General features: G+C 40.0%; 1 protein-coding gene across 6 annotated transcripts in view; it reads left to right on the top strand.

Moving 5' to 3' along the window:
• The window catches only part of DOCK10 (dedicator of cytokinesis 10), a 246,269-nt gene that overhangs the window by 147,327 nt on the left and 76,875 nt on the right, over positions 1–22,067 (top strand). For all 6 annotated transcript variants that reach the window (XM_040982815.1, XM_040982814.1, XM_040982813.1 and 3 more), the window contains exons 5-16: positions 843–915; positions 1,113–1,235; positions 1,789–1,923; positions 6,610–6,793; positions 8,069–8,154; positions 8,464–8,547; positions 8,674–8,829; positions 16,179–16,400; positions 16,565–16,687; positions 18,133–18,215; positions 19,630–19,752; positions 21,933–22,012. In XM_040982815.1, the coding sequence (XP_040838749.1) occupies positions 843–915; positions 1,113–1,235; positions 1,789–1,923; positions 6,610–6,793; positions 8,069–8,154; positions 8,464–8,547; positions 8,674–8,829; positions 16,179–16,400; positions 16,565–16,687; positions 18,133–18,215; positions 19,630–19,752; positions 21,933–22,012 (1,472 nt within the window). The remainder of the gene's footprint in view (positions 1–842; positions 916–1,112; positions 1,236–1,788; positions 1,924–6,609; positions 6,794–8,068; positions 8,155–8,463; positions 8,548–8,673; positions 8,830–16,178; positions 16,401–16,564; positions 16,688–18,132; positions 18,216–19,629; positions 19,753–21,932; positions 22,013–22,067) is intronic.

Below are 22,067 nucleotides of genomic sequence, written 5' to 3'. Positions count from 1 at the left end.
CAGAATGATGGATTTCTGACCATTGGTGAAGGATTATACTGTTGTAATTATATGGGGGAGAATGACGATGAGGGGGAAGATACGGAGAGGAGAAGAGAAGTAGGGAATCCCTACACCTCTAACACTGTATCATGGAATAAAATAATAACAATAAAAAGGAATGGTTACATCTCAAGGAGTGTCTGAACTCTGAGTGATGTCTGGTTTCCTTTTGGCCCTTCGTTGTGAGACAGAATCCAACCATGGAAAGCCACTTGTCACTTTTCTTAGCATTCATGGATCCGAGTGAACACTCTTGTTGTTCTGGGTTCACCAGTGGGCTAAGACTCACATAGGCATTTCTGTGCTACCGTGAGAGAGGGCTAAGTGATGTAACTGACTTGAAATCCCTTTGGGTGCCCATTTGAATAGACCCCAAATGCAGCAACAGCGCAGACTAGTGGTCATGGCACAGCCCGATTCTTCAGAGGGGGATTTAGGTAATGAAACTATTAATGTTTAATATTCTACCTCAAGATATGCAGGCATGAGAACATAAACTACTAAACCTCTCAAAATTATCCTACTTGTCTTCATGTAATTCAGAAACATCTGTGCAAGTCTATACAAATAATACGTGATTTAAAATATGTATTCATCCCAAAAATAAAATATTATATATAGTGTGACCAAAAGCAAATAGTTTCAAAGGAAATGGGAGTCTCGCAAGATTGCCTTATTTTATTAAAATCAGTAAGAAGTATAATGCAGTAGTTGTTACCTAGGGAACAGGTGAAAATGAAAGCAAAGTCTTAAATAACAAATCAGAACCTTGTTTCTTCTCTTTTTTTTTTCAATATCAGAGCAGAATACAAACCAGAAAAACTGCCTTCGCATTCTTTTGAAGTCGATCATGAAGATGTGGATAAAGATGAAGTGAGTAAATTGTTGAAACATAGAGATAGTGGGTTCGTGGCTGAGCCTAGAGGGCGTCATGTCAGCCTGGCAGGGGTTGGATGGTGTGTGTTCTGAAGTTACACAAGATTCTGGAAGAGGCATCAGGGAGAGGAAAGAAGTCTTGCTTTTCGGGACAAAGATGGTTGTGGATTCTGATGCTGTTTTTTTTTGTGCAGGACACCACTTCCCACTCATCCTCCAAGGGTGGTGGGGCAGCGGGGGGCACTGGCATTTTTAAATCCGGCTGGCTCTACAAGGGGAATTTTAACAGCACCGTGAACAACACCGTCACTGTTCGGGTAAGAGCACATCAACCTGGACCCTTGCGTCTGTCTCCTCTCATTTGATCGCAGAGAACCCTGGGCGTTGAGTTTAGGTGTCGTGTGATTTGAAAATTTTAATGTTTTGTTTATTGATCTAGTTATGTGAGAGGGGACCCAACAGCGAGATGGAGACAGAGCTTCCATCTGCTGGTTCACTCTCCAGATGCCTGCAGAATGCATGTATCTGATCCAAGCCAAGGAGGATGCCGGGAGCTCAGTCCATGGCAACCACAGTGGCAGCAGGCACTGAACTCCTTGAGCGCTCGCCTGCTGTCTTCTGGGTCCACAAGAGCAGGCGGCTGGAGTTAAGAGCAGCAGGACTCTAGTTAATATTCCATGCTGGCATCCCAACAAGTATCTTAACCTGAAGACCATCCATCATATTTTATTCACAAGGGAATCGAATCGATTCTCTTCTCTAAATAGCTTCCTCGGAAATAGAGTGCTTCCAAAGAAATTAGAAAAGCTTGAATTCCCATGATCAATAACAGCACACTGCAAGTAGATCTACTTCTGTCTCTTCTTTTAGTCATTCAAAAAGCGCTACTTCCAGCTGACTCAACTGCCAGACAACTCCTATATTATGAATTTTTACAAAGATGAAAAAATATCCAAAGAGCCAAAAGGCTGCATCTTTTTGGATTCCTGTACAGGTGTGGTGCAGGTGAGTGGAAAGCATTTTTTTTCCTATGGAGGCTCTTTCATTGAAAAAGTGTATTGGACACATTTTTACAGAATATCTAATGAAAAACTAGAACTGTTGGCGACTGTATGATTCAGTGAAGATTAAGATAGCCTAGATTTCAGCTTCTAAAAAATTTGCTTCTAACACACAAAAACAAGAAGTAAGCCAATAAGTAAATAAATGAATAAGCCCAGAGTGGAAGCAGTTGGTAAAATTTCAGTTAAGAAAGTAAACAGAATGGAAAGTTAAATTGTGAGATCGGAAAACAGTATTAATACTCAAGAAGTCAGTAAACCATGTTGGAGACTAGCTGTTTTCTAAACTAAAGGTGACCAATTGCATATCTATATTTAGAGCCTAAGGTCAGGAAGGTCATGATATGTAATTGATGTACTTCGGAGTTTGCACTTCATAAATGCTATTTTTATAATTAGCTACTAATTATGATGGGGGAGTATATCTACACTGTGCATACATATCATCCTGCTTCTAAAGAGGATATTTTCTTCTAAGACCCAGATTACAGTGATTGCTAGTGCTTTGGACAGGTGACGGATTTCTGTAGAACTGGTCTGCAGATTGCTGTAGAATGTGACATGGATGGCTGTGGCAGGGAGACAGCCACAGAGCTCCAAAGCATTTATTCTTTCTATTCTGGTGAAACAGCTGTCCTTTCTTACCTCTTATGTAAAAATCGAAGAAACCAAGTGCTGAGCCATCTTTCCTGCAATTTCTCAGTAGATCTGGGTCTTTGGGATACAAGTCACATGAACGAGAGAAACACTAAAGAGATATGCAAGGTAAAGCCATGAGGTTTATCTTGACGATTCGTTGCGGCATATGCGTATTGGAAAATTACAATGGATGAAGCATTGTGGAAAAGCCACATAAGGAAACAGATGTGATTCCTATATTCAAGGAGTTTCCGAACTAAAGGAAGGATGCCCTCTTCTCTACAAAATATCTAGCAGATGCAAGTAAAACATGAATGGCATACTTCAAGCAGTGTGCCTAATGACAGACGCAAGAATGATATGTCATTTATCACCTCACAGCACTGTATTGTATTGCACATGTATTATACACACTTCCATATGTTACATCTGCATGTACTTACTTACTAACATTCCATTACACTAAAATGTAAATTCAACGAGCGGCAGCACAGTTTTGCCCAAGCTATGTGACTGGCACATAGGTGGCTCCCGGACTCTTTTTGTTGAGTGAATGAACCAACCACCCCTCAGAGAGCAGAAGAATTACATGGACAGTGACCTCCAGCCACAGTAACGTGGGCTTGATGTGTGTTTCCTTTTAAAACTCTGCTGTTGCTTGCAATAATCTGTCATAATCATCACAATGGAACATTGTGGTTGCATAGCTTTGTTTTTACCTTTTTGATATGTAGTTCTCTGTTGGTTTTTGTTTTTGTTTTGTTTTAAAGATTTATTTTATTTTTATCGCAAAGTCAGACATACAGAGAGAGGGAGAGACAGAGAGGAAGATCTTCTGTCTGATGATTCACTCAACAAGTGTTGTGCTAATCTGAAGCCAGGATCCAGGAATTTCTTCCAGGTCTCCCACAAGGGGTGCAGGGTCCCAAGGCTTTGGGCCATCCTTGACTGTTTTCCCAGTCCACAAGCAGGGAACTGGATGGGAAGTGGGGCTGCCAGGATTAGAACCAGCGCCCATATGGGATCCTGGCATGTTCAAGGCGAGGACTTTAACCTCTAGGCCATGATGTCGGGCCCCCTTTGCTAGTTTTAATAGTCTTTGCAGTATCTGCAGTAAGACTTTTTCAGGCAGTCATTAAACAATCAAACTTGTATGGCAGAACTCATCAAACACACTAGGCATCAGCAGACATATTCTCAGTTTCCTATGATTTAGGAAGGGAAATGGAGGGACTATGATGAACTACACTGGACAAAATAGTTGTACTAGCTACAAAGGATCAGTAATTCAAGAGAAATAGAGCAAAATTGGAGGAGTAAATGAGTAGCTCTTGATTATCATTTGAATGATTTAGCAGTTGCTCTTCAAGATTATTATAAATTCCATTAATTTTTTTCTTTGTTCTTTCTGCTGTTCACAGAGAATGAAATGGAAAATCATCCAGGTATCTAAATCTTGCCCAATGCAAACAATCTCTACACTGCAAGTGATTCTGCTTCTCTGAAAAGAGATAATTTAGTGTCTAAAAGTGGTAGAGAGAATGTTAACTTTATTTATAAATGCCACATTTGAGAAATAAGAGCTTGTATACTTTATTTAAGCTTTGAAAAATATTTTAACATTATTGGTGTTAACAACATTATTCAGTTCATTTGAAGTACGAACAACACATAGAGAATCAACTTGATGTATTTTTGCAGTGTTTGATTTTTAAAACTGTATTTGACTTTTGACACCTAGGTTTGAGAGCAAGTGGTAACTCAAACTACCTTAATTTTAATAAAAATATAAGCATTTTACAGAACTTTGCATCTCCCTGTCCACATTTGCCACATCAGATTGATTAACCAGCTTGTCATGTTTTGTTTGCAAGGCAAAATGGAGATTCACTTGTTGTTCCTGTACTTGGAAGCTTAAGGATAGTCTAGCAAACGTAGGTGCTAATCTCTGTATCGATAGTTCTGTTTCTGTGCCTCTGATTGCACTGTGAATAAGCAGATGCTGCAATGGGGAACCTGTCTCTCCTTCATATCTTCTCTTAGAAGTCTTGCACTTGTCCCTCGATTCTCCCAACAAGTTTTGTTGATGTCCCGCATTGGGGTTTGCCAAAGGTGCATGTGAGAATGTAGAAGGAGCAGCTGTCCCACTTTTCCTAGAGAGAGCCTGCCATCTGGGAGCTTGCACGCTTAGATAAGCTGCCTATGTTGGCTTTTTTTGTTTTGTTTTGTTTTTTGCACATTAAAGTTTGAGCCCACTGTTGCTATCGCTGCACCTACTTTTTTTCATATAAGAGCCAAAAATTGTCTTTCTAAATCCAACTCTATGCCTTCTTTGTCCAAATCATTCTCTTCTATAGTGATAAACTATTATAAAGCAGGTTAAGTGTGCTTATTTTGAAATTTTCTGTGTAGTTAATTGGTTAATGTCTGTCTCCCCTGAGATCAATTTTGTTTTCACGCACTGTAAGGAAAACCTAGCAGACCTCTTTTATGGAGGAACACTGCCGAGGCACTATGAACAAAAATTAGGATGTACGTGGCTGTTGTCAAGAGCCAGATCTGTGAGTGAATCATTCAGAAGCAAAGAGTTAATCCATACTTGACAGCAATACAAAGCTATGGACGGAAATGGAGAACCTGCGCTTTGAAGATTCTAGACAGTAGCATTTGAACAGATTTCCATAGTGTGATCCACAGCTAGCTTTTTAGCTACTTCTTCCCTCCCAATTCCTGAATTTTATGGTTTTCTCAAAGCTTTTATGTTACACCAATGTGTACTCACACATACTTAGAGAACTCAGGATTCCCCAGGCCCCAGCTACCTCTTCAGTGTGTGATGGTAGCAGCTCTGTGGCAAGCAAGGAGAGCAGCAGGCAGGGCATCCTCTGTGCCCACAGCCCTTGCAATATGTGGGTCAGTTCAGTGGGTGGAACCGGAAACACGAATAGTGAAGTACATAAAAAGGTCATTATCCCATGTGTGCCACTAGCTAGCGATGTCATTTCAATAGAATATTTATGAATCTTCCTATATCTCAGTTTCATACAGTAAATGGGACACTACGGTTTGTCTCATTGGGTTGTTATGGGATCTAAATGCATTTTATTAAAATACCGAGCAAATGTTTGGTAAGTGTTATATTTGCAGCAATAATCCTGTAGAAGTTGCAAGCAGCAGCTGTCTCCAGTCTGTGAGAGCATCTCAAAGGAAGAGAAAATGCCAGAAAGATGTTAAAAGATTATTTTTGTCACCAAGAAATAACAATTCTATTCTGAAAAAGAGTTCCCCCTCTTTTGCTTAGCCAAAATTTCACTTACTACTCTCCTGGTTCTTCTCCTGTTTACAATTATAAGTATTCTACAGGCTGCAGAACAGTGTGGATAAAAATTGAATACTTTTGTTAGAGTTTTCTGACATATCTCAAATGAATTTCAAAGTCACCCCAGTTAAATAGGCTTTTTGTCTCATGGCTAGAAAACATCCACACTGAATTTACATTTCCAGTCTTATAGGACTACAAGAAAAAAAAAAAAAACAGTAGCAATTTGATTTTCTGTCCCTTTACTTTAAAACCCCCTTCAGGTATTTTTAATGGCCTAGTCCTTCTTACAGATTTCAACTTACAAGTTTCCTTGGAAGTCATGTGTAAGAAACTAAGGTGGAAAAATGAAGGCAGAAACTCAAGGCAATTACTGGAAGAGTTTAGAAGATGCAGACACATATGCCTGAAGATGAAATCTTTGAGTCATAATTTGGCATTTCCTTAAGCAAAACCTACATAAAAGCATTACTTAGTACAAAAAGTTTTGCAAGAATCCAAACAAAATGATTTATACCCATCCAAAATCTTGTCCTGTGTTGAAAGGATCTCTTTATGAAACCTACCAAACATGGAAAGACTTTGAAACCCCAGTGCAACAGAAATGCTTCTGCCATACAATACTTACTTATTTATCTCTCTTTTTATCTCTCTCTCTTTTTAATATCACAGAATAACAGACTAAGAAAACATGCCTTTGAACTGAAGATGAACGACCTGACCTACTTTGTACTGGCAGCTGAGACAGAGTCCGACATGGATGAGTGGATCCACACGCTGAACCGCATCCTACAGTTCAGCCCTGAGGGGTCTCTCCAGGGCCGCAGGAGCACGGAGCTCACCGAGCTGGGGCTGGGTGAGAGTCCCTGAAGGCACCGACACTCCCACGGCAGGGGTGGCCTGTGCTTCAGCTTCTCTGATACTGCTGCTCTGGGTGGGAGCTAGCTGTCAGATCTAGTTTGTCCATTCCTAGGTCACTTGTTGGAAGATGTCACTTCTTGATCTTTGCTTTCATGAGCAGTGATGGCCACCATACCTGAGAAACAAGGTTAAACAGAGTGGGAGTGATTTGAGGCTGTTACTCAGGAAGTGATATTATGAGTCATTCGTCAGCAGTATCAAAAGTGCTGCCATGTCTGATGCGTTATTACCTTACCTTGCCTTCCAGTGTTTTCTGGTTGTTGTTGTTATCTTAATTTTTTGCCTTTTATTGCATTCAGTTAATGAACTTTATACTCTCTAAGGGCTTGTACATATTAATTCCTCTTAGTTAAAATGCATATAACTGGAATGGGCATATATGTATGGGTTCCAAAAATTACATTCAATTAATGGAAGTTCTTACAAAATAACAAGTTTTCTCTATCTTACCTTAATTTTCTCATAAGATTCTAGCTAATTCTAGACAAAGAGAAAGAGCAAGACAAAGGAAGGCAAAGAGTGGGAGTGTAGGCTTATAGCTATGCAGAAGGCAGGTCCACCCTCTGAGAGTCAGTCACTACTCCCCAAAACAAACAAGAATAAGAATCTCAAGACATTTTCCATACTGTAATCAAAGCATCTCTAACTGTTAGTAATTTAAATATCATAGGCTACAAAGCCAAGGGGTTATGGGATAATGAAGAAAAAAAACTATTGATTTTAACTCAATTGCTATATACTACAGTGGATTTTTAAAGATTCATCTAATTTCACTGAGTGATAAGCCACTTGAGTACCAATATTTGAGTATCTAAAGGAGTTTCAGTAACCAAAGTCAGTTCATAGGTCTAAATTTTTGGACTGAGAGTGAGAATTATCAAAAATAATACAAATATTTAAAATACTTTAGTATGCATTGTTGAAGTCAATTAAAACAATCCCAGGTACAAACATTGTATTGCAACGACCCAAAGTTCTTATTGGCACAGGCTGGTATCAGGATGAGAATCCAAAAATGATGACTGGTAGCTCTGATTTCTAGGGCCTAATTGCCGAACAAGGTGGAATCCAGAAGTCAGGACAACAAAGCCAAGTTCACCAGCATTCCTCTAACTTATTGAATCTAATCTGGTTTCATTTGTCACAAGAGAGAAAAATGACTGAGCGAAGCACATACTCTAATAACCGGTCTTGCCCTGTCTTTTTCAAGATTCACTGGATAATTCTGTGACTTGTGAATGCACGCAGGAGGAAACAGAGTCTTCTGAGAACATCCTGCACCCAGACTTTGCAAAAGTAATACAGTTGACCTTACGCTACACAAATAAACTTAAGTGATATATGTGTTATTGTCATCGTGAGAAAGACAAACTAAGAAACTAATCTATAACTACCCATGAATGTTGTCTTTTACTTACACATTAAATGTTCCAAATTTAAAGCATATTTGTGTAAGATTTTCTAGGTATGAATGAATGACACCAAAACAGTAATAATAATAAAGTAAAACTAAGGGGCAATTTCTCAGCCATAAAAGCGTAGTTGGCATAATTCTGCACACACAGTTAGATGCCCAAAGATTAAAACACACTGTTTTCTCTTCAGTACCTCACAGAAACTGAAGACTCAGTTAAAGCAACTAGAAACATGGAGAGGCTAAATCTGTTCTCCCTGGATCCAGATATTGATGTAAGTCACCATGCCTTCTTAGTAGATCGAAACTGGTTCCATTGAGCTGGGGGTTTTGATGTAGAATTTCTTTTTATGGCATGCATTTAATGACCACCACATTCAATATTTACTTATTTATTTTAGACGCTGAAATTTCAAAAGAAGGATCTTTTAGAACCTGATTTTGGAATCAAACCCTTCGAAGAAAAAGCTGCCAAGAGAATCATGATTATTTGTAAGGCTCTCACCTTGAATCTTCAGGGATGTGTTACGGAGAACGAGAATGATCCAGTAACCAACGTGAGCTTCTCTTCCTTTATGTTGTATACCAGTCGGCCAAGCCTGCACCCCTTGTCAAAATCTGTTCAGTTCCTGCTGATGTCATACCTCCTTGTGTGCTGAGTATGATGCAGTGTGTATCCATGGTAGGAAAGTGCAGGGGTTCTGACGTGCCGTAGTCTGTACCGTGCCGTGACATTTACAACTTCAGTTAAAGAAGGCATCAGAGGGCCTGGCTTTTAGGATTCTTCCCATTAAATCAGCTCAGAATTTTTTTAGTTGTTAGTATTTCCATTACACAGGGTTTTTTAGAGGTAGGCATTTGTCCCCGCCCCTCTGCTCTCTCTCTTTTCAATATGACTTACAGAAAGAGAAAAAGAGCGTGCACCCTTTGGTTCACGCTCCCGATGACCATCACCTCCAGGGATTTCTAGGCTGAAGCAAAGAGCCAGGAGCTTCAGGTTTGTGTCCTCTCGGTGGAATTTCAGTTGACTTATAGAATAACATCTTTCTTGTGTAGGGTTAGGCTTACTTTTATAAATCTGAAAGCAAAATCAAAACTTACAATCAACCCTGTGATTTTGCAACTATTATTGCCTAGGACAAAGATAAAGAGTGACTAGGCCAAAACAATATTAGATACATACAAAATAGTTGTATGAAAGGTATTGGAGGTGGTGAAAGTGACAGAGGTGACCCACGGACACCGGGAGACATCAGGCTCAGGCTGCATGGGATTCTCTTTCTTCCTCACAAGCTCATTGGAAAATTTCCTCCTGGAGTTGCAGGAGACAGTTCCGCTTGGATTGGGAAGGGGGTATTTAACAGCATAAGCTTAAGTCAGTGTTGTACTGTAAACAATAATATCACTCCTAGTGGCAGATGTTTGGTCCAGCGCTTCTCCCTTGCCCCTGTTCCACATCGGGGTGCCTGGGTGGAGCCTGAGCCCCTCTGCTTCATCTGCCTGGCTGCCCATGCACACTCCGGCTTCCATACTGGGTCCCTTGTAACCCTGGGAGATATCAGCCTGGCACAGCCCCTGGCTGCTGGGGGCATTAGAGAAGTGGGCAGCGGACGGAACTCTCTGTGTCCGACTCATCTTTCTGCTTCTCACATAGAGTGAAAATAAGATAAATGAAATGGAAATCAGCCTGATTGGTTATGACAGCAGGTGGTCAGCGGAAAGGGCTGTCTGTCTCACCAGTCGGCCTTGTATCATTGGCTCCTCTATGGTTCTGTTTGAACCCTCTACCTGTGTAGCAGCACCGTAAGGTTCTTCTGTGCACCTCTGCCCTAAGGAAGACAACTGAGTGTGACCCGAAGCTCTTGGATCCTGTTGCCTGTTTCCAGCTTCCATTGTGTCACATACACATTGGGGCTTACCCTCCATTTTCTCTACTGTAAATGGTAAAGATCACAGTAACTAATTCAAGGGGCCCTAGTACTGATGAAATAGGTAACATGTGGAATGTGCTCAGTGCTTAGTTCAAAACAAATTCATTAACTGTTTTCTGTTGTCTAAATATGTGGGAAATGGCTTTGAAATGAAAAAAAATTCTGAACATGGAAGATGTATTCAATATCGCATGTGAAATTTTTGTTGAAAATTAGCTGAAATGAACATGTGTCACTGGAAAGAACCTTGCCCCTTCAGATAAAGTTGCCTGACGTTTCAAAGTTTAGTGGCACATTATCATTAAGCAAAACTGATAATAGTGAATCTGGTTGTGTTCATTCCTGAACAAACACTTTTTAGCTGTGTCGGCTATTACCTAGACTTGTTCTAAATACTGAAAAAAAGAAAGCAGAATATGAAATAAGTGAAGGTGTCTGGTCTCCTGGAGATTACATTCTTTTTGAAAGAGAGGGGAGGAAAGATGTTTCTCTTCCTCTCTCCTATTTTTTTCTCTCTCTCCTTTCTCTTTTCTCTCTCCCCTCTCTCTTTCTCTACCAATTTGTTCTGTAACTTGACTTTCAAAATGAATTAGTAAATTCTTTTTTTTTAAAAGATTTATTTATGTTATTGGAAAGTAAGATATACAGAAAGGAGGAGGAGAGACAGAGAGGAAGCTCTTCCGTCTGATGATTCACTCCCCAAGTGAACGCAACAGCCGATGCTATGCCGATCCAGAGCCAGGATCCAGATCTTCTTCCGGGTATCCCACAGGGAGTGCAGGGTCCCAAAGCTTTGGGCCGTCCTCGACTGCTTTCCCAGGCCACAAGCAGGGAGCTGGATGGGAAGTGGAGCTGCTGGGATTAGAACCGGCACCCATTTGGGATCCTGGCATGTTCAAGGTGAGGACTTTAACCACTAGGCCACGCTGCCGGGCCCAATGAATTAGTAAATTCTTAAAAACAAAAGTAGAGCAGCCTGGAATGGGAGGGGCACTGTGACATGGGATCATGGCATCCCAGACAGTGGCTGAACCAGCGTGCCGCAAAGCCCTCCCCTCACTGAATAAAAAGCCATACTCTTTGAACCATTCTTAACATGCGATGTAAAATTTGACTTAGAAGCTAATCAGCAAAAACAAAGGGTTGTTATTTCCAGCACTGGGGCGTATCCTGACACTCATGGATTCTTTTCTTGTTTAGATCCATAAGCAAAAGCTGAGTGTTTGTATTTGGGCCAGTGTCGCCCGACAAGAGAACGGCTCCAAGCTGAGGGCATGGCTTCGGTGTGCCCCGTCATCTCCGTCAGGCCAAAGGGTCGATTTGGAGTGTTCTGGATGTGTCTGTTGTTTTTATCTTATTTTGTATTTGATATAAAAGGTTTTTTTTTTAATTGGGAAGTTATATATAAAAATAAGTTCATTTCACTTATAAGCAATAACACAAGCAATAGTAAATAAAATAAGTTGCATTTAAAGACAATGTTTCTATAAAAGAAACGATTTTCCTATTAAGTGTAACTCTTTTCCCATCCTTAGTGTTCTTAAGAGATTGAGCATATTTTAAATTAATTGCAACATTTGTCCAAGTTAGCGATCAGCCAGCTCCTATCTTTAAGGAGTGAGCTCTCAGATTCCCTGAAGTTTTTCATGTTCAGGAAGCAAGACTTGACAGCTTGTACTTTTTAGTCATTAGATTGAAAACCAAATTCAAGTTGATAGTTTGACAGCATGAAGTACTACATTCACATGGGAACCGATTCTGTAAGTCTGAACACATAAAGGCTGTTTTTCAGCAGAGGTCCATGTAAAACTTTTGTTGTCAAATTTTTATTAAGAGGAGTACAGTACTCTAAACAGGAGGTACCTGTGACTTAATTTGTTAGGTTTCGAATGTGCTTTGTAAAGCAGATCTGCTAAAAAGCCAGTGATTCAAAAAGTAAGGTTTGACATTTCTGTTGAAAAGGTGGATTGACAGAAATAAATGAATCAGCGAGTGAGCTTTAATTGCTGGTGGGTTTTTAAAGCAGGTAATTCATTCCTATTCACTAAGCAGAAATGAAAATGAAATGGCAGCCATTTGAGAAAAATAATAAGGATTTTTTCTTTTGACTTTTAATGTGTTTTATGTTTTTACTTGGATATTTTCCTGCAGTTTTCACCTTTTTTAACTGTTAGCAGACTACTGGCAGTGTTTCTAACTGGACTAAATAGGTTACATATAGATCTTTCCGATTGAAATTGCTTTATTTAAAAAGAAAAAGCAATTGAATGAGTTCCGTCGTACCTAGATGATTATGTTTCTAACAGTAGGGAACCTGATGTGTAATTAATAACCAGGAATCAAACTAGTGCTCATGTTATATGCTGCAATAGTGTTAGTGCATTTCAAAGACAAGAGATGCCCACTAAGTGGTCAGTAAGAGTCTTAGCATGAGTGAGCCTGTGCAGTTATAGTCTAGCTTATAATATGCCCTTCTGATAAAACCTGCTTGTCCACAGAATATTGGCAGATGGCAGGTGTCAATTCCAAATAAGGTTTCAGAAGCAAAGCTAAAATTGTTTTGTAGACACCTTCCGTCTTCAGTACTCTATGGCTAATTACAAACATAATAACTTCTATGTTTGTGTGTATATTATAAACAAATATACATGGCATGCATATGTATGAATGATAATATATATCTATTACAGATAGAACTTCAAACAGTACATAAGATAATGGAATGCAAAAACAGCATACATTTTTCGTAAAATTTTTTAAGCCACACTTTATGCCTGTTTCTTTATTTCGACCTCTAATTTGGTCTCTGGTACTTTTGACTTTTTTCTAATTGATCATTCTTTATATTTTCAACCTTTGTCTCTAATACTATGTCAGAGTTCTTCAGCTTTTATCAGTTTATTTTTTAATTTTCTCTCCACTTTGTTATAAGCTTTTCTTGCTGCTCCATCCATCCTTTGCATGCCAGTATTACCTAGAACCCCTCTGAGTCTCTTGTCTTCAACCCATGACTTAAAACTTGCAGAAACAGTGTGTGTCCAGCTCTTCAGCCCAGTTTCCTTGATGAACTCAAATCCTGTATTTCCACCCATAACTTGGATTGTGTCACAGGTGACCTTTCATTGCCCCTTTAGAATTCGTCTTTGTGTATTTTTCCTCTTTGCTCATTTCCTTTCTTACAGCTTTCTCTGGTCAACCAATACACAACAAGCCGTGAAGTCAAGCCTTTGTACTTTCTTCAGGTTCCTCAAATGTCTTTCCCACGAATACCCTCACTATTTTTTACATTCCGTTCGATTCTATTCTGCTGTCTTTGTGTTCTTCCATGTGTTTTGGTCTGTGAATATCACTGAGTCTACCTGGAAGTCTTTTCAAATAAACTTCTTACCTCATTTCTCATACAGGAATTCCTCATAAAGAAATTAAGTGATTGTATACTTTTCCATTTTCCTCGACAGGAAAATGTCCCCTTTTATTCTCATCTTTCGTTACCTTCTCATTTTCCTTTGATTTAGTATCTCTCACTTCCTTCCTGGCCTGTGGGCTACAAGTTATGGGGAAGGACACAGGAGCTTATGTTTGGGTGAGGACACAATAACTGCAGCAGTTAGGGGGAGGGAACCTTACAGAGGCAGAGAAGTGGTGGGCCCTTAGACTTGCCGGACAGAGTGTGGGACAGCTCAGAGCAGGCAAATAGGAAAGATGGCTAGCACAACTGGAAAGAGTTCCTTTGAACCGATAAATAAGTTTATTGGACACTTAAATAGATCAGTGGTAATGAGATTTGGATTTCTCACTCTTAGGGGATGTGCTTGTGGATATGACAGAAACTAAGCAAGACTGGAAGGAACTTGAGTGCTTGAATTATAAGTGGAGATATCAACAGGAACTCATTAGTTTTAACAAATGTGCATGTTCAGAGACAAAAATTAATTATAGTCATAGTGTGTGTGTGTGTGTGTGTGTGTGTGTGTGTGTGTGTGTGTGTATCTTACCTCCTGGGGATGAGATGGCCTAGTAGCACTGACAGCCCATTGGGAATAAGACCACAGATATTCACACATTGCTTTCTCGGTGTTGTTCTCACTAAAAGGAAAGACAATCAGAATCATAAGACACTTACTGTTCAGATGGAAATGATGTGGCAGCAAATGCTGTAGATGGTGCTCAAGGGGACTCTGAGCCAAAAAGAAGCAGGGTGATTGTTAAGAGCAGCTGGCAGCATTGAAGGGGGCATGAGGATGGGATGATGGCTTTGGACAAACACTGCTGTCCTGACTTGGGTCACAGTGTGGTGACCAGGCAGGAATCTGGCCTCACTAGGGGACAGTCTGCATTTGGCCTTTCAGTGGGTCACTAGGGAAACTTGTGTTATAACATTATGTGTGTGTGAGAAAGAGTTCCACAAAGGGAATTTGGGGATAGATTGTTTGTATTTCATCTTTCCTATCAATTCAAAATTATTTCAAAAGCAAGGCAAAACTAGTTAGCAAAATTAGCTGATAAGTAATTTTTATCAAACTCAGTTAAGATATTGGCTGTTTTTTGGAAACTTTGTTGATTACTCAGCCAACAAACTCCTTCGTAATCTGATGCTCACCTAGTTACTCATCACAGTATAATGAGGGTTTTTTTTTGGAGACTTTTTTTAAAAAGAAGATTCACCTTTTATTTAAAAGCAAAAGAGAGAGAAAGAGATTTCATCCACTGCTTCGCTCTCTGGATGAATGTGACAAGAAACACTGGGCCAGCAAAAGCCAGGAATTTCATTTCGGTCTCCCATGTGGGAAGCAGAGTCCCAAGCAATGGGATTGCTTTTCACACCCCATGAGCAGGAAGCTAGATTTGGAATGGAGCAATGGGGCTGTGAAGTGGTGCCCATGTGAATACCAGCCTTTCTGCAGTGGTTTTTCTGGCTTCACCACTGCTACCCCTGAGTTTTTTTTTTTTTAATGGACATCTAAAATTCTATGTATTTGTGCAACATCATGTAATCTGTTGATATGTGCATAGACTATAATGTGCAAATCAGGGTAATAATGTCTGTCTGTTTAAACATTCATCATTCATGGTGAAAAATTCAAAATCCTGTCTTCTAGCTTTTTGGAGAGAAAAGTATTCAGCTTATTGTTATTATCCAAACTATGAATGAGACATCAGAACATCTTACTCATATTAAGCTATAACTTAATAGCTGTGGTTCAACCTTTCTGAATCCCTCCTTCCTCTGATGTGTGTCTGGTTCGCAAATGCATTCACAATGCCCATGAGGCTATCACAGTGACATAATAAATTAAGCTTGCAACTGTGACACCAGCATCTCATATGGGCACCAATTCACACTCCAGCTGCACCACTTCAGTTCTCGCTCTTTGCCAACGTGCCTGGGAAAGGAGCAGAAGATGGGTCAAATTCTTGGGCGTTTCTGCCCGTGTCCTGGAAGACCCAAAGAAGCTCTTGGCTTTGGCCTTGCCCAGTGGATGGAAGATTCTCCCTCCCCCTTTCTCTACCTCTGCATTTCAACTAAATAAAATACATCTCTGAAGAAAATGTTCATGACATTGGCAAGTATAAACGCTCAATCAATGTCAATAATTACTATTACTCTGTTAAATTCTCTTAAGAAATTGAGAGTAGTGAAGCATATCTCAGGATATTCTGGAATCTTCTGAAGTTCTGTGACTGATTTCCAGAAGCCAGGATGCCAGGTGTTTTCTGAGGGTGTAGTGAAGGTGGACAGAAGGATTCATAAAGCCAAACAATGTCACATAGAGAGAATACAGAGCAGGGAAACTGGAGTGAAGAAATGAATAAAGTATGGTTCTGACATTAAGAAACCTGCTGGAGTAAAGGGCTCAAAGGGCTCAGTAAGAGGTTCTTGCAAGTGTCATTATCTATGGCATCATTAAATGATGTGCTAAAGAGCTATTGAACGTTTTGCATCGCAATCCTGTGCTTTTTTCTCTTTCGTGCAGATTGAGCCTTTCTTTGTGAGTGTGGCACTGTATGACCTCAGAGACAGCAGGAAGATGTCTGCGGATTTTCACGTGGATCTCAACCACCCTGCCGTCCGGCAGATGCTCTCGGGGGCTCCTGTGGCCTTGGAAAATGGCAACATCAACACTATCACTCCAAGACAATCAGAAGAACCTCACGTGAAGGGGTTTCCAGAGGAATGGCTGAAATTCCCCAAGCAGGTTGCACTTTGTTTACTTGTGACATGAGGGAAAATATTCATGCTGTTGTCCTTAACTCATCTTACACTGTAGGCGGGTTTCCAATCATTTCTCTTAAAACCGTCTTTTCAAGGCATCCCAGTGGGGTTTCTTAAATACTTACCAGCTGCTTTCCTTGTGTGCAGGCTATATTTTCTGTAAGCAACCCACATTCGGAAATCGTTCTGGTGGCTAAAATTGAGAAAGTCCTGATGGGAAACATCGCAAGTGGTGCTGAACCTTATATTAAGAATGCAGACTCCAACAAGGTAATGTACAGTCTCCCTGAGAAATAATTTTCACAGCTGTCAAGAAACATAATCAAAATAAAATAAAGTCATAGTGACTTAGTTTTAAAAATCTACGTGTTTTATTTGAAACGCAGAGTAACGGGAAAGGTAGGCAGAGAGAGACATCTTCCATCCCCTGGTTCGGTATTCAGATGGCTGCAACGACGAGGGCTGGGTCGAGTGCAGGCGCTTCGTTCTCCTGGGTGGGTGGCAGGGGCCCACACTGCTTTTCCCAGACCATTATGACACAGCTGGATGGGAGGTGGAGCAACCAAGATTTGAACTGGCATGCCTGTGAGTTGCTAGCATCGCAGGAAGCAGCTTAACATGCTGTGCTACAACGCCTATCCCCATTTTGACTTGATTGCTTTTTATTCCAGAAATCTTAGACCTCTGAGAACAGTTGGAAGAGATAAATATAAAGTTTTAACCCTAAGAATGAAACCACTTAGGACAGTCAGGGGTTAGAAATTATTCGAGAAACTGCAAGTGAATAAACTTTACTAAGACAACAATCCTCATGCTGAACCATGTGAAAACGTAGCGTGGGTAGCTGTTTATCACGCTCTACTAGCAGCTGCATGATGAAACAGAAGGGCGCAACGATTGGAGTGCTTTTTACATTCTCATTTTATATTAACATATTTTTTGATAATCAAATGATGCTATTTAGTGGGCCATAAATATATGAGGTCTGTATTTTCCATACAAATCAGATATGTTGGGGGGTCAGTCAGACGTGCTGAACTTGAGCATGTGTGATGACTTAGGGCCGTTTAACGTATTTAGGAGAGTCCTTAACTCAGGCTTTGGTAAGAGAAATCCAGCCTGCCACCTATTTTTTTCTTCTTTTTTTTTTTTTTTTGTTTTTCAAAGATTTATTTTATTTTTATTGGAAAGTCAGATACACAGAGGGGAGCAGAGACAGAGAGAAAGATCTTCCATCTTCCATCTATTACCAAGATCTTCCCCAAGTGTCCGCTGACCAGAAGCCAAGAGCTGCTTCCAGGTCTTTAACGTGGGTTTAGGATCTCAAGGCTTTGGGCTGTCCTGTTCTGTTTTCCCAGGCTGCAAGCAGGGAGCTGGATGGGAAGCAGGGCCACTGGGGACTCAAACCTGCGCCCATATGGGAACCCAGTGCGTGCAATGAGAGGACTTTAGCTGCTAGGCTACTGCACCAGGCCCCTGGCACCTGTTTTTTAAATAAAGTTTTATTTAAGCATTGTCATATTTACTTAGGAGTTTCTGTGGCTGCATTCTTGGTACAACAATAGAGTGACTATATTGCGACAGAGACTCTGTGGGCTGTGAAACACACTGTACTGCTATTTTTCCCTTTACAAAACAAGTCAGCAGGCTTCTGTTACTTAAATACTTGTAAAGTGCTATCCTAAACCATATTGGTGGATTTTTTTTTCCCATAGTATGCACAAAAGATACTGAAATCCAACAGGCAGTTCTGCAGCAAGTTGGGGAAGTATCGGATGCCATTTGCTTGGGCAGTAAGGTAAGTTTAACCTTTTCAGTAAGTTAAAGAATTACTACTGGAAGGCTCTGAGGAGTTACAAAAGTGCCAGACTTACTTTGAAGTTGCCTAGGAAGATACGCTACAAAAAAAAGAAACAGATGTCATTCCCAATAGTAGTACCAACCCTATAGCCAACCAAACCAATATGGTGAGCAGTCAGTGCAAGGATGCAGCACACGTGAATCAATGTGCATGGAGTCGCTGTGTAACAAAGACTATCACGTAAAGCCATCTGAACTTCTCGTGTTGGGAAATCTAGCGTATTGGTCTCAGCAAATCTCACACTTAAACCAAGTCTCAGTGTCGTATTTATATAACAATCCTTTTCAAATTAAGTATTGTCATTCTGACTCCCTGGTGTCATATGCAGAAGAGGTTTTATAGTCCCTCAATCATTTCACAGAAAAGATGGAGACAGGTTGACAAGAATCTAAAATACCATTCTGATTTAGTTCTGTATTGTTTTATACTAAATCCCTATGATCTGCTATATACCTAAGAGACCGTTTCAGACTGAATACTGACATATTTGGTTCATGTAATGAGTGATAACATATCCTAGTGAAGAACCTTAAGTTAGAAGAAATAAAATGTTAGCATTTTTCTGACATGGAAGAAAAAGCTACATATGGGTCTAATTTTTCTGACATCGTGCGACAAAATATAAGAAAAAATTGAAAAAAATCTCAGCATGCTATGACGCATGAAGTAAGTATTGACCAAAATTACCATGTCGTTTGGACAAAAGCAGCTTAGATGTCTTTCTGAATCTATATTCTAGATGAAATGGATCAAGCAAGTAAGTAACTGTGTAGGGTTCATATTCTTCTCGTTATTTAATGTAAAAGTCCAATCAGGCATCCACAACTTGATCTTTTGTATTAGCCCTAAAAGTTAGAAGCTGCATTCATTTGGAACCATGGAAACATTTCAAGAATGGCCTGAGCCACTCGTATCCCCCGTGCAACCTCATCCCAGTAGCGCTCCTCAGAAAGTTTAATCATGCTGCTCAAACTGAAGTGATTTTGCCCAGATTTAGGGTGTCTCCAGGAAACCACTGAAAAGAGTACTGTGTATTTATATGCACCCCCAGTATTCTAAAACCCCAAAATTCTTATCTAAGTTACTACATATGAGAACTCATTAAAAAATGTCCTCATATGATGGACGGATTCCATTTGCAATACAACAGAATTGGATATAAAAAGTTAAAAATAGAAAAATAATTTGGGTAGTTGAAACTTCCATTAAAGACTTTTTAATCTTTTGATCTCATAAATTGCTAATATCTCTGGTGTTGAAAATGGGAAATTCAATTATTCAGTTATTCTAAAATCACAGCTCCACCAATAGTATGCAAATACCAATGTAAATAGCTACTATTCTCTTCTAGGTCAGTATTTAAAGATAATCAAGGAAATGTGGACAGAGACGCAAGATTTTCACCATTGTACAGACAAGAAAGTAATAAGATTTCAACTGAGGACCTGCTTAAATTAGTGTCGGATTACCGAAGGTAATTTTTTTTTTTTTGCGTATTATTGCATGAACATAGACAAGCTACATTACTATCTTTGATTTGTTATTTCCTCATAAGCAGTAACTTGCCGATTCTCAAATGTCTCCAAACTCTACAGAAAACAGACGCCTTTCCTTTGACTATTCCTGTGCCCAAACACTGCTTCAAAGTCAATTTACCAAAATTCTATGGGGAAAAAAAATCATAAAATGTAAAACTACGTCAATTATTTACTCTTGTGTAACTATCCCCCCAAATAGTGGCTTAAAATGACAACCCTGCTCGTTTGACTGCTGAGCCCACAATTTGAACCCAACCGAATGAGACGGTCTCTTTTGCACAAGGCTTTGGCTCAGGGAGCTCAGTTGGGGCCAGGAGTACTTTGCAGATGGTGGCTATTGGTCGGTTGGTGGCGCCAACTATTTGCTGGGACTTCAGCTATGTATGGGCTGTAGACTTAGGCCTCTCTCACTGGGAGGTTTTCCATCAAGTACTTCTATTTCTTTGTGTCATGGTGGTTAGATTCTAAAAATAAATGTTTCCAGTGACCAAAAACAACCACTTCCTATTTCTTGAGGCTGCAAGCCAAAGCTGTCTCATTATTTCTGTTGTAGTCTGTCACGCAGCTGGCACAGGCATGGGGCAGGGACACCCCACAATGAGAGGAATGTGAAGGGATTTAGGACCATGTTAGAAATCTTCACCAAACAATTAACCTTGCTATGAATACTGTGCCATTAAAATACTTGCAGGAAAGGTAGCAGAAATAATTCCTAAGAGAAGGAAAGTGCAAAGGCCACAAATGTGTTTTAAATGAGTCATCATGGATCCTCACATCATGATGAGGTCTTCATGGGAAGCTACTTAAGTTGCTCGACCTAGAGTAATGGGGTATTCTTGGACACGTAAATGTTGCTTTTCTCTTCCTCTCTTTCATGCATCAACAATCTGTAATCAAATATTTTAGTTTATTGCACACAAAAATAGTATGATTCTGTGAAACAGTGAGGACTGATATTGTCTGTAACGTCTGTGAAGTATACGTTTATTAACTATAAATTTTTGAGATGTTCACCATGCAGTGCTGACAAGAAGTGATTCCGCAGAAGCCTCGCATCTTCTGGTGTTGGCTCTAAGTGTTGTGCTGATAAATGTTTAACGAGTGGATTTCCAGGAGATAAAACTCTGGAAGGACTAATTTCTATAGTATAAATTCTCCTACCTTTACTGAATTCAAGCTGCTGGTGGCACTTCCCTGGACATGGGGTTGGAAAGAGCTGTACAAAGCATGAAGTAACTTTTCTAGCCCACAAATGGCTGAGAGTAATCTCATCCACAGATAATCTCATCATGTAGTGAAACAATGAGGAAGATGTACATTTTAAGTACCTATTACCTCTGTGTTTAATATAACTTGTCTCATGATAAGATTATATAATTGAATTTTTAATAATGGTTGTGTTTAACAACTATCAGGCAAAATTCCTGGAAGTGTAATAATCAACTTTCAGAAGCTGGGGGCTGGGTCTGAACCATGATTATAATTATTCTGTCAGTCAGGGTAGGTTTCTAGAAGGAGAGATGCTTGAAGCTCTTAGCAGCAGCGTCCATGTTGCTGAAGGGAATACTGCTGAGATGGCTCTAGTGGCAGGCAGGCAGGCCGGAAATGCAAGGGCTCGTGGGTCAGAGTGAATATAGGCACAGCATGCACTCACGGGGCAGAAGAGCAGGTGGAAGAAGCTCCTTGTCACACTCGGGTGTGTAGAATGGAGAAAGCATACGGACTGCCCCCCTAGCAATTGTAGCAAAGACCAGTGCTGCTCTCAGAACTCATGCATATGAACTAAATACCCCAACTCAGAAACCAGCATCTTTCATGAACAAACAAAATAGACTTTACTATTAGGTTTATTTGGCCATGTATATGTTGTCTGAAATAGGAGAGAATCAATTTAAAATCAGAATATCTGTAACTGAGTCCCTCCTCCTTTTTGGTTTTAGCTGAGATATCGCCTAAATACTCGTGTCTAAAATTCAAAGTAGTGGGATAAAATCATTCACAAGGTTATCTGGGGTCTACTGTTTACCCCTTTCAAAGCCCAGCATTTTGAGTTTTTCTTCTTCTAAGTTAGAATAATACTGTGTCTGTGTGTCTGTGTGCTGCCATGCTTTCACAGGGCTGATCGAATGAGCAAAACGCAAACCGTTCCTGGAAGCCTGGATGTCACGGTCGACAACGTGCCTTTGGAGCATCCAAGTATGATGATGATGTCATGGTTTGGTCACAGTTTAAAATAGTTCATGGAGTTTTT

The sequence above is a fragment of the Ochotona curzoniae genome, unplaced genomic scaffold, assembly GCF_017591425.1.
Source record: "Ochotona curzoniae isolate NIBS_2020 unplaced genomic scaffold, NIBS_Ocur_1.0 contig_3643, whole genome shotgun sequence".
NCBI lineage: Eukaryota > Metazoa > Chordata > Mammalia > Lagomorpha > Ochotonidae > Ochotona > Ochotona curzoniae.
Note: the sequence above shows the minus strand (reverse complement) of the source record. Positions and strands in the feature narration are given on the sequence as shown.